The sequence below is a fragment of the Haliotis asinina genome, chromosome 1, assembly GCF_037392515.1.
Source record: "Haliotis asinina isolate JCU_RB_2024 chromosome 1, JCU_Hal_asi_v2, whole genome shotgun sequence".
NCBI lineage: Eukaryota > Metazoa > Mollusca > Gastropoda > Lepetellida > Haliotidae > Haliotis > Haliotis asinina.
Window position 1 is genome coordinate 105,500,226 of NC_090280.1, and position 13,940 is coordinate 105,514,165.

General features: G+C 38.6%; 1 protein-coding gene across 8 annotated transcripts in view; it reads right to left on the reverse strand.

The window, feature by feature from the left end:
• The window catches only part of LOC137257807 (serine/arginine repetitive matrix protein 2-like), a 139,058-nt gene that overhangs the window by 123,709 nt on the left and 1,409 nt on the right, over positions 1-13,940 (reverse strand). For all 8 annotated transcript variants that reach the window (XM_067795294.1, XM_067795285.1, XM_067795319.1 and 5 more), the window contains one exon: positions 13,670-13,929. In XM_067795294.1, coding sequence (XP_067651395.1) covers positions 13,670-13,908 — 239 coding nt within the window. In that variant the 5' untranslated portion in view covers positions 13,909-13,929. The remainder of the gene's footprint in view (positions 1-13,669; positions 13,930-13,940) is intronic.

Genomic DNA, 13,940 nt, shown 5'->3' on the forward strand with positions numbered 1-13,940 from the left:
ACATAATGCTTTAATACAACTATGCAATACAATAATGGGTAGATGTTTCATAGTATTTTGTGTATTTTGTTTCTATACAATATCTTGCTCAAATATACATCAAATACAGATGATTGATGAACCATTTTCGTTTTCGACTGTACGTCTTTGTTTGTGAATTATTTTAAATCACACATAACTAATGTGATTTATGCTGTTGGGGTAACTGCATATTTACATGTTATCATTTGATGAAAACAGAGACCAAATATTTGTAACAAATTATGTAGTTTCTGGTGAAAGTAAACAGGTCTCATATTCTGTTAGAACTAAAGCAAATAGAGATGCCTTAGTATCGTTTCTTGGGTTTCAGGATAAGGACATGATTTGAAACTTATCTGTTGAACTTTCAATGATTGTTGCTGTTTGCTGTCTATTACTTAGAGTGTACAAGATCCTCTGTCATCATAACAAGAAATGTTAAGAACAGTCCTCTTTGAATTACCAAGGTCTGAGCAATGTTTCGTTTAAGGTCTGGATATATTTGACAGACGTCTTTGCCACATATATAATTGAAATCACAATGAATTAGCTCCAAGATGGATAACATAAAAAATTCCTTATTGCAGAGATCGAGTTAGGGAAAAGAAATCTATTGGCCCCTGGTGCCACCTTACATGATTACCTCAATGCATCAGGCAACGACAGGTTGCACCTCCTGCTCAACAAACAATTACCTTCATTTTTACTTGTGGTTTTGATATTCCACATTCACAACATCACTACAAGCAAATTATTTTATAATTTTGGGTCTGGTATGATAATTTCATATTACTTCATAAAATGTCATGTCATGAACAAAATGAGTCTCTCTTTCAATCACTGTCAGTGTAATCATTGCAGCAAACCACTTTACGTCATCAGTCTGTTTCTGTTTCTAAGAGTAAAATATGAACACGGACAGTGTGCAAGAAGGTATAAATATGACCATAAATATGAGGTTGCATTTTGCAGTTGTAGGTTCAACTCGTGCAAGTTCTAGATGCTAAATCGAGCCATGCATTCAGTCACTTGACCAGTATTTTTAAAAAACAAACAAAGTACACACTTCAAACAATCTGAAACTCGGAAAGCTCTGCTTTCTTAAAGGCAACAGAACCATTTTAATGTTGCTCCAACTTCAAGAACAAAAGATGTGCTGTTTATCAGTTTTAATGTGTAAAGTACAGGTGAGTTGGGATGTTTTATACGCCATTACTCCAGCCAAATAGTGACAAGGTCAAATTTGCAACCATTACCATTTGCAAAAGAGTTTGGCTTTAAAAACATATATTTTTATCTTATCACCAATGAAAAACAGAGATGCCATAGCATCACATACAAACACAAGCATTTCATTATTTTCCCTGTGAAATTACAATTTGTGATATAGGTCAACTTCCTCAGGAAATTTACGATCAGGTGCCCACTCATGCTGGAAAACAGATCTTTCAGATTTCTCGCAACATAATGGGAGTTCCTTGCAGTTAAGTCCACGCAATCAAGGAAAATATGCTTGATGGTGAACACCTCACTGCAGGGAATACACATGGGAGGTCCATCACCCTCCGGTTTCAGCAGGTAGTCATGAGTAGAAAGGCTGGGCCAATACGACATCATTGTAAAACTACTTCATCATGTCTTGATTGACAGCCTAAGTAGGTATAACCAACTGCTGGCTTCAGTTCATGAAGTTTATTTCTTCTTCCCTGGGTGTCCCACCATTTCTACATGCACGGAACAACTTTTGGTAGTAAGTTTGAAGTCACTGTACCGGATCAGTAGTGGAGATAAGGGCTTGTCAAGAGCTGCTTTAGCTGATCAGCATCAGCCTTTGTGTTAATTGCTATGCCGATATGATAGCAGAGGATGCACTCACATTGGCCAGTAGAAAGATCGTTGTAAAGTTCAAAATATCCAGGATGATAGGGTAACTTGCAGAACATTTATAAGTGCTTGAAGGCAGGATCATGAATCTGTTAACATGATGAAGTTTTTAAAGTGGGTCTGGTATTTTCTATAGATCAAAGCTGTAAATAATATACTGGAGGTGTGGGGTTTGATTATTGTGGAGGCTCTTCAATACAGAATTAAATTGTGTACTTTTGCATATATTTATTTAACTGATGATCCTCTGGTGATGCATGTCAAGACTCATGATGAAAGCAAGGAGTTCCACAGCTATTTTAAACATGCCAAGGTTGTTCGACACAATCTGAAATTTGAAGTTTTGTTGATGGCGATGTACTGCTGGATGGTACAGCGATGGGAAGTCTGCCCATAGTCGGTCCTTTATGGAGAAGCTTTCTGAGAACCCTTTGTATCATGTGTACATGCAATGTGTGGAACAGAACAGAAATCCAACTGATTGCTCCTTCGCCTGGATGAAGTTGGCCAGTCTCAAATGTGAAATTGAGGGCTTCCTTTTTGCTGCTCAGGACCAGTCACTTCCCACTCACAATCGTCAAAATGTGATTCTTCATCAAAATGTTAACATGAAATGTTGACTATGCAATGAATAAAAAGACATGATGGCATGGCTCAGTGCTTGTACTATCATCTCCACCATGTCTGTGGCTTTGACCCCGAGGTCCATCCATGGTACAACCCTGAACATGTTCAGGGTGTCCTGGAAAATGACGCTTTTAACCTTCTTTGGAATAGGCCAATATACAAACCATATCTTGTCGATTTTGATAAAACCAATTTTGAAATTATTTATATAGTTGAATTTTTTTTCCCTTTTGACAGCAATGTGATTGGCAAGATTCAGGAAAAGAATGATAAATATGCGGACCTCGCCTTTGAAATGTCTCACCTGCATCCCAAGTACACTGTCGTTAGGCTCCCCATTGTTCTCGGTGCCCTTGGTTTGGTACCTCCTGATCTCTTGGAGCAGATCAGGTGAGTGCCCGGGTTTCTCCCTCAGGAGCACAGCCCTTCTGACAATCTGGGTAATGCAGAAGGCTGCAGTGTTGGGGAGCCTTCATATTCTCCAAAAAGTTTTTGGTGGGCTCAACTAGACAGTGTTTCCTGGGAGAAGTCCCTTTCGCTGTCTGGGTGAGGACCCTGAGCTGATAATGAGCTTTACCAGCCTGACCGTGCCATGATCACCTGAACTCACTCTGCTGCATTCTATCCTAACAAGTAAAATATAATAATGATACTTTATTGCCCAAGAAGGGAATTTGTCTTGCGTTATGGATGCTGGAATTACGATAAATACATATGTGAATTACATATGTGATATATCTACCAACTTTTGCTGAAAAATATTGAATGCTTTTTTAGTTCTGCTCCGGAAACAAAGCCCATCCCTCCATTTTGAGACTATGTCTGAAACACTTCCATAGAAACCTAGAAAATAATACATCACAAAAAGCTGCACATGGCAAATGGCACCACTTCAGGTTCTGACTGATATATCTACCAAGTTTTGCTGAAAAATATTGAATATTTAAAGATCTGTCTGGTATATCGGCCAAGATCTTTTGAAAGATATGAAATGGTTTTCGAGTTGTGCTCCAGAAACGAAGTCAGCAACATGTTCATGGAACCGAGAAAATAATACATAAAAAAAAAAAAAGGAAATAGCAAAAGGCACCACTTTGGGGTCTGCCACACATATCTACAAAGTAACACTGACAGATATTAAGAAGTTTTTGAGTTTTGCTCTGGAAACGAAACACACCCCTCAATTTTGAGAGTAAGTCAAAAACGTTTCCACGGGAACTGAGAAAATGATAAATCACTAAAACCTGGAAATAGTAAAAGGCATCACTTTAGGTTCCAATTGATACATTTACCAAGTTTTGCTGAAAAATATTGAATGGGTTTTAGTTCTCCGGAGGAAACGGAGCACATACCTCCATTTCGAAACTAAGTCCGAAATGTTTCCATGGAAACTGAGAAAATAATAAATCATAAAAACCTGTAAATAGCAAACGGAACCACTTTGGGGTCTGCCACACATATCTACAAAGTAACACTGACAGATATTAAGATGTTTTTGAGTTCTGCTCCGGAAACGAGTGTGAGTGAGTGACTGAGTTTAGTTTTACGCCGCACTCAGCAATATTCCAGCTATATGGCGGCGGTCTGTCAATAATCGAGTCTGGACCAGACAATCCAGTGATCAACATCATGAGCATCGATCTGCACAATTGGGAATCGATGACATGTGTCAACCAAGTCAGCAAGCCTGACCACTCGATCCCGTTCGTCGGCTCTTACGACAAGCATAGTCGCCTTTTGTGGCAAGCATGGGTTGCTGAAGGCCTATTCTACCCCGGGACCTTCACGGGTCCTCCGGAAACAAAACACACCTCTCACTTTTGAGACTAACTACAAAAGGCCTCTATAGAAACCGAGAAACTAAGAAATCACAAAAGCCTGTAAGTAGCAAAAGTCACCACATTGGGTTCCGATTGATATATCTACCAAGTTCTGCTGAAAAATATTGAATGGTTTTTAAGTTGTGCTCCAGAAACGAAGCACAACCCTACATTTTGAAATTTGAGACTAAAGTCCGAAACGTTTCCATGGAAACTGAGAAAATAATACATCACAAAAACCTGTAAATAGCAAAAGGCACCACTTTGGGGTCTGCCACACATATCTACTAAGTTACACTGACAGATATTGAGAAGTTTTTGAGTTCTCTCCGGAAACGAAACACACCTCTCACTTTTGAGACAAAGTCTGAATCGTTTCAATGGAATCCCCACTACATGCCGGGGGATAAAAATCCTTGAGAACATGGTATGCAGAAGTTTTACGCGCATGGAATAAGGTGAAATACACATGCCAGTTTGTTGTGATCACCAGCGAGGATAAATATGACCCATTATCAAAACAATATATACATACAAATCCATTTTCTGTCAACTAAACTTCATTTCAACACATGAGCAGATGCAATATGATTGTGGTTTCTGTGAATAATGTAGATAGATAGAAGTCATATAGTTAACTCCCAGTTGTTCTGAGCTATGTATTCATTGCTGTTTTTATAAGAATTATTACTGACAATCGATTTTGAAATTATGCAATCTACGCATCGGGAAAGGTAAATCTATCACTTATTGAATGTATTACAGAGTTCACGAATAGCATCTGACCCTCTGACAAATCTGGCAGATTCACCAGTGGTCAGATAGAAATCACCAACCCGCCGGCCCCAGTGTCTGACTGAATATTTCTTAATGTCTTTTTGTGGAGTTGTTATTTGCGGCATTTGACACTTGTTTCCTGTTCAGAAATCTTATGTTTGTTATTGTATAATGTTAATAATTTCAATGCCAATCATAAGAAATGTGTAAATCTGAAATGTTTGTTTAACTTTATTCTGTGGGTCCTGTGAATTTTCAGTGGGTCAGACAAGCATCTGAAACTTGCAGGACCCAATGTCCTGTTACTTTGAAACACCTTCGTGAACTCTGGTATTACTGATCATCGGAACAGCACTAGTACAAGAAGCTGTACTTCACTGTGAAATTGTAATCCTGAATACTAAATTTGAGCCTTTCCCAAAGACATTGTATATTGAAAGGTATCAGTGTCGAACAGTTGCTTATTTTCTATATAAATGAGAATTAGCTGAAGCTTGTTTGACACAGACATTAGTTTCCATCTGAAACAGATGGTGTTCTACACCCTAGCTGATGCAAATGGTGGGAGAACACCCCACGAAATTTCACTTGCTGTTGGAGTACAAATCTAACGGTTGAACATTATGGTTGATCGATGTTCTTTTATTCAGAACAGGAAACAAACATGATAGATGAAGCAAGAACAACAATAAAGGAAAGCCATTTATCATCTTTATGTCAGATCTAACAGGCCCTATTACTTCATGATTACTACACCTTGACACAGGACCTAAACCTTATCAGTCGCTCGTTTCGTATAATATTGCCATGATCCAGCTTATTCTTATTCCCAGCATGCACTTCTGCCTTCTAAGGAATCCACATTACTGACCAAGTGGTCAGCAAAACAGGAACAATTAACTGGTCCGAGTGAGAGAATGTGTCAATCAAGGAAGACAAAAGGATTATTGGTCTGAAATACTGCTGGTGATAAAAATGTAAGGTGACATAAAAAAAGCCCCAGTTAACTGGGTACCAACTGCTGGAGTCTGTAGTCGATAACCCTGACTATATGACTATATATTCTATAGTTATACACAAACAGAAGAGACAAAAGAAATGTATTTCAATCCGAGATTCTCATCATGTCCAGAGTGAGTGAGTTCCCACACCCACCACTAAGAAAGCAAAGAGAGGAATGGTCTCCCTCTTCTGATGGCTATCTGCAATAGCAGTGTAGCTATCAATGATTCCTTCCCAAAATGCAGTTCAACATGACATCAACCAGTTTCAGTACATCATTAACAGAGTTGTTACAGATGCTGTAAAGGATTTTGTTTATGTTCTTAATGCTCAGTAAGTATTCTCACAAGATTGTGAAACTAACACTAAAACTAGTGGAGGACTGGCAACAGTGAAAATTACAAGTCCCTCTTGTTTTGCTAGTACACTAAGGTTCACATTCATGTTATTTCTTCATGTCAGTTTCTCTTATACGCACGGCCATGATTTCACAATTATTAATGATGATTCTTCACAAAATCTGCATCACACAATGCACTTTATCTTTCCTACATATAACCCCATTACCAACATCTGAAAACAATCTAATGAAAGACTGCAAATCTATTGGTCTGAAGTGGGGCTTTTTCCAAGTTCAGAAGCAATTTGTATCAAGTTCCGATATAAATTAACAATATCCAAATACAAATATATCAAAGCAGATATATCAGTCCTAGCCATGTTGATGAGGAAGTGTTCTCTGGCCATGTGTTTCAGTCCAATCAGTGAGGCATGTTCAAGCACCTACCCTCACATCAGTAATGGTACGCCAACAAACAGAGCAAAATATGCTGAATCATGATTCAGCAGTATTACATTAAAACACTCATGTTGAGAACTATCAGAAATAACAGCAGCAATGATGAAACCATTCATGTTGAGTCAACAAACAGATGTAGCTGGCTGCACACAACCATCCTGCATAATATATAGTGAAGAACACATCAACATTTACACATGTGAACTCTGAACATACAAGTTCTCAGCAGAAGATAAGAAGCAGACTGCTCATTGATAATACATGATAACACATCCAATACACCAACATTATCCTGGGCCTCAGTGTTCCCTTCACCTTCTACCCACTGGTATGTTTGATATTTTGGCATTATCAAATTATATACGGGAGATACCACTGCCTGATGTACTGGTGATACCACTGCCTGATATACGGGAGATACCACTGCCTGATATACTGGTGATACCACTGCCTGATGTACTGGTGATACCACTGCAATATATGGGTGACACCACTGCAATATACGAGAGATACCACTGCCTGATATACGGGAGATACCACTACCTGATATACGGGAGATACCACTGCCTGATATATGGGAGATACCACTGCCTGATATATGGGAGATACCACTGCCTGATATATAGGTGATACCACTGCCTGATATACTGGTCATACCACTGCCTGATGTACTGGTGATACCACTTTCTGATACACTTGTGATGCCACTGTCTGATATGCGGGTGATACCACTGACACTATCTGACATACTAGCATCTGGCACCTCGGTTGACGTGTTTTATACAGAAACTCAAAGGTTTGTCATGTCAGTACTGCAAGCAGCACTAATTCTTCACCAAGACCACAACCTCTCTTCAAACAACCACACTGTAGTAACAAAAGACGTTTATTGCATTTGGTGGTGGCAGATCTCACCTTAAGTGTTGCAAATGGAAGAAATTCATACTTGGAAATGTTCACCATGGTAACCATTCACACAACACTTCCTACTGACAGCCAGCTTTTAGACTGACAGAGTTGTGTCCCTTTGATTGCCCTGTTTCACACAGAAATCCGGAGGTGTGTTCAGAATCTCGATCCTGAATGCCTGTGTCCAGACAAGCGCCCACAAACTATCCTCACAGCTGCCTCGCCAAGTGAACAAAGATGGCAACCATGTTTAATGGACAAAAAAGACCATTCAGATCATCATCATTAGTTAGCATTCACCTATGAAGATGCAAGATGTAGCCAAGAAATATTGTGAAAACAATAAAGAAGAAGTTGACATCCACAACATTCTGTCCTATACAAGTTTAATGCCATTCATCACCACTTGCCCCTTTCCGTAACCTCCAACAAGAAGACAAAAAGCTATTCAAGTTTTCCTGGAATAACAAGACGAGTTGGTCACGAATGGTTAAATGTAACAAAGCACTCGCATCCGTTCGGGACCCATGCGAGCACTCGCAGGAGAGTGCAACTGCTGCACCATACCTGATTCATGGATATAGTGTCTACAGAACTGACAACTGAGCAGTTACATAGCCTTAGTGGTCGTAATGTTTCCACTATCTCAGTTTGTGTTTGAGGTTATGAGGTCCGCTACCTGTCTCATACCATGTCATAAATGAGGCTAAAACGGTAGAATCTTGGTAGAATTGATTCTCCTTGTTGAGTCCTTTTCTAATGACATTGGCATGACATTTTGACCCCCACAAACATAATCTTCACCTTCAAAGTGGTCAGGTTACAAGAGTGGGGGAGGGGAATGGAGTTATTGAGCATCTTGTGGAGGATCAGACCTACACGTTTTGGAATGCAAGTTCAAGAGAAGCTCCAGAATGTCCACATTCAGGACAAATTTCAGGTCTTGTATAAAACTTGCTTGGAAAATCTGGAGCTCAGAGCTCAATACTAGAAATATGGTTAATGCCACCAATACCTTGGCTGTGCCAGTCCTTTGTTATTCCTTTGGAATAGTTGATCGACACAAACAAGACATCCAGAGTTTTGGGCACAAGACCAGAAAGATGAATATCTGATAACAAAGCCCACCACATTTGTTCCTAATCAATCAATTATATGTTTAACAATTCAGGAGGTTGGGGTGCACTTTTGCTCATGTACATATGCATTTATCGGAAGATTGTTGGACAGAATCTGAAACTTCAGGTTGATTTTGCTGTAGGCAATGTACTGCTGGATGGTAGAGTGTTCAAGCTAAGCTGCGCAATTCACACATAATATTTGGATCTAACAAAAAAAATATCATCTACATGAGTCAGTGGGTCGCATTGATATAATTATGCATGGTAAATCAGTTTTGTGTTGACATGTTGTTTTTGTTTTTGTTTTGTTTTTTGTCAGAAAATTATCTATTCACTGAGCATCAAAAGCTTACGTCATTTACAGATAGAAACGATGTTAGCTAAACCATGAAGTTTATATTTTTATCATTCACAATGTCTAGGTTATTTTCATTATCAGAATAAATGAATTTTCACAAATGACAAACCTGGACTATACAGTAAATTTCATTGGTTAGCTGTTTGTGTCATGCAATCGCATCACTTGTAACAATACATGTTTGTCATCATGCAGACTACGCATGGCGCACCGCAAACAAAAATTAACTAATAAATGAAGAAAATACAAAAGGTGGGACTTGTTCATTATTAAAATTTGAGAATCTGGTGACTGTGGCACTAAAGTCAGTAGTGAAAAAGATTTTCAACAGTCATGACTCAAATTATACATGTGAAATTGAGGGCCATCTCGCAATCGCCAAAATGTGATCCTTTAAGAAAATATACTGAGGGGGAAAAAAATTAGGGATAACATAAAAGGATAAGTGTTCCTTTATTTATTTCACGTTCTCTTCACAAGATTTGTATGGCACAGCTTGTGAAAAAAACTGGTATAAAATAAGGGAACACTTGTGCTTTCGTGTGATCCCTTATTTATTTTTCTCTCAGTATATTGACATAAACATCAATTGTGTAATGCACTTTACAGACACTGTCCAACACTTAGTCAGTGGATGCCCTTCCTTGGCACAAACAGCATATCTTGAACAACATGATGGCATGACTCGCTGCTTCTACCATCATCTTTGCCACGCCTGTGGCTTTGACTTCATCCACGGTACAACCCTCAACATGTCCACGGCATCACGGAAAATGACAGCTTTAAACTTCTTTGGAATGGACCCATAAATAGCCACAGAACAATTCCATTCAACAGAACTGACCATGTCCTTTTGTTAAGACCAATTCATATCACTTAATTTTTTCTGTCCCTTTTGACAGCAATGTTATTGGCAAGATTCAAGAAAAGCATGCTAAATATGCAAACATTTCCCCTGAAATCTCTCTTGCATTGCAAGGTTTTCCTTTGTTCTTGGTGCCCTTGGTTTGGTACCTCGTGGTTCTAATTTACAAAAGAATCCTTATTCTGATTTTATGCCATCTTGTGATGATGCACTCAGCAAAACTCTACCTACTATACAGAACAACAGGCTCTCTGTATGGTGTGATGGGAACTCTGAGCTCCAGGCAGGTTTTAGACCTGCTTGCTCCACTATTGATCAGGAACTTGCTTTACAAGCAATGATCCAGAAGTACAGGCAGATTCTTTTGTTTATTTACAGATTTCAGTACAGCGTTTGATTGTGTAAACCATCAACACCGTTTGATTGTGTAAACCATCAACAGCGTTTGATTGTGTAAACCATCAAGTTTAGTTTAAAAGTTTATACAATGTGCAATTTGCAAAGTGAGCAATTTGGTGCTGCGTATAGGCAAGTAAAGTGTATTCTACTGTTACAGCAAAAATGTATCCCTTTTCATCCATCTCCTAATGATTTGTCAATGCTATGAAGCTGCAAGAATAGAATATTTTCATCCTAGCTTAAAAATAACTTTTCTACTGCTATGAGAGAGTGTTTTTCCTCATTTGTATTATCACTGATTAGGTGATAGTTAATATGGGTCACATTTAGCATCATGTAAGTTCAATGGCAACGGTGTTTTAGCAGCAGGGCTTTTTGGATAGCGCTCCAGAGTTGCCTCTCTTGATTGGTTGTTTATGTTGATGACTTCCAGCTATCGAGAAAGTTCTAAGTGATTAGTGATACAGCCACACTTTGATAGAAGTTCCTGACACTGTGTCAGTATATATAAAGGCTGGTTGTTGTGTTGGCAATCACACAGATACTTACACTCAGAAATAAACTGGAGTTGTGTGCCTCTGCCTATTATTGTCTGTCAACAGTATGTCAACAGTACATGCTTTCAAGACTGACACTTCGTGCCTGACTGCTCTCATTGGAAACAAGCTCCATTTTGTATTTCAGGTCTCTTTGCAAATGCAAAAGACTCTGGTGAGTTAATATTTGATATTTGTGGCCCATTGACTTAGACTTGTGACTCAACTGCATTGTACTGTAAATCTGTATTGTGAATCACTGTAATTTTCTCATTGTTTGCTCAATATATTACTGAATATTTTAGACTTGTATATGTTGAATTTTGCTGGTTCAAAGAAGATTTCTTATACCGTTCTTCACGGCAATTTATTAACTGTAACACTACGGACACTTTGGTAGAATCATGTTGAGTAATAACAAAACTGCACTGATATGCAGGGATTTACTTTGAGTCCTGTATTTGAGGGTCCCTCGGACACATGTATATAATTTTCATGGGTCCTGCAGTGATTCATTACGTAATATTTTACCAAATGACACAAATATATTAATTTGCATGTGTACCTATTATGCACAAGTAAAAAGAAAAAAATGTCTTTGTCAGGGAAGACCTAAAATTTGCAATTAAACATCACTATACAAGATAATTTTACTTACAGGTTTTGCTGTATGATATGAAAGTATGTGATATTAATATCAACACTAACGTAATACGGACCCTCATGAACACAGTAAGAGGAAGCTGTATGCACATGGAATGAGGTGAAATAACCTTGCCATTTGACAATTTTTCATGAATGTCAATGTAAGACCCTAAACTAGTCCCTAAACTATTGATGACAAGGCAATAATCATGATTGTTGAGAATAACATGAGTGAGTTAAGATATATCGTCACATCGGCAATATTCCAGCCAAATTGTGATGAAAGCGACAAATTACAAAACTGCATATTAAACTGTGGCACGTTAAAAAAATCTGTCAACGAAGGACAGTAAAACCAACTAGAATATCACAGAGAATGTAAAACGAGTAATTAGATCTAAAACAGTTCAACTATAGAGGACAATACAATATAAAAATGGGCCATAGATTGCCAACAACTGAAGGTAGATCACCACACTAGGGGAGAATAATGTGAAATTAGCGCTGTCGCAGTTGAAGTGAAAACAAAAACCTGCATGAGCATGATAACGTTTGACATGTTTTCACCAATGTCAATGTAAACTAGTCCCTAAACTCTGGATGACAAGGTGATAATGATGATCGTTGAGAATAATGAAACTGCTGCTATCGTGGTTGAAGTGAGAAACGTACCCTCAGGAAATGAGGTGAAATACACATAACAGTTTGTGGTGATCACCAGCTATAATATGCATGACATTCAGCAAACAAAATATATACATGTATGAATTTTCTGTCAACTACACTTCCTTTTGAGGCATGGGTAGACACAATATAATTATGATTTCTGTGAATAATAGGGATACAAGTTATTATTATTTGTAGTTGCCAGATGACTTGGGTATTCACTATTCAGTACTGTTTGGGGAAGAATCATTACAGGCCCTCCTAAGTAAATTACAGAAAATTTGAAGGAATTGCATCTCAAATGTAAGCAAACGCAGCCCAGTCGAGAAACAATTGCAGTGATATTGGAAGTTTACTGGTAAACTTTGTGATTTGTCTGTCATGTCCTTAAACTCACACATCAAAACATGGCATCACTGCATGGAGCATCCGTCTTTGTGGGTTTTGTTTTTAGTTTCTGCTGTTTTCATTTTTCTAATTATCCATCTTTGACCACCCGTGTTGAATGCGTTGAGGTATGAGGTGTTGTTGGAGCTATAGACTATTTTTTTAGGAAAAGATCGTCACTGCAGAAGAGCATCATAAGTCATGCCCCTGGAGGCTTCCGATGTTCAGACGTAAGCAACCTCTAGGGGCATGACTTATGAGCTGAAATATAGTATAATGTTGATGTGAGGCACTGGATTTACTTGGGTTAACTAGCTGTCAGGCATCAACATATCCTTTTGTGTTCTTGATGGTGAACATTGTATGTATGCACTGGATAACATCAAGCTGTGTTCAGTCTTCGTGCCCGTTAACATGATTCACTACAGGGTGAATGTACCACTTGGAGCTCATCAAACAACCACAATACTACTCAGTCAATCAATTTCACTAAAAATGTCATTCCAAAGCTGCGAAATCTTGGATCCATCCAATACTTTCATTTACTTCATCCACACCAACCACAATCCTACTCCACCCACTCACTCCTCAAAAAGAAGTTTTGTTGACAGAAAATGAATATGTCTAATTTATATTGAATATGGTGACATTTACATGGATGATCACATGCCAACAAACCCTCAGAAAATGTTTCTCTAGCTTTTAGTGTTCGAACTTTAGGGGCTTCCAAGACTCTTTAACTATGAGGCTTTCCCCTAAAGTGTTTGAAACAAAAGAAACCCTAAATCCATAGTGTTGTGTTTTGAACACTCAGTATGACTATGTTACAACAAGCACCTGGCGTGAAACGTACCCCTGTTCTTCCATCAGCTCATGCATCTCCATACACTTCAGTTCAACTTTTCTCTTGCGTTCATGTTCCAGGATGTCCTGGTTGGGCTGTTTCAGCAGTGACTGGTCCAGCTTCCGGATCTCTTCCTCAGATTTGTAGTCTACCCGGTCCTTATGTTTGCGAACAAAGGACAAGTTTCGCTGGACAAAGCCATTAGTGCCACTACCCCGAGGGGTAGTCAGGCCAATACCGTTATACATCTCTTGACCTCCTGCAGTATGCTGGAAAGGAA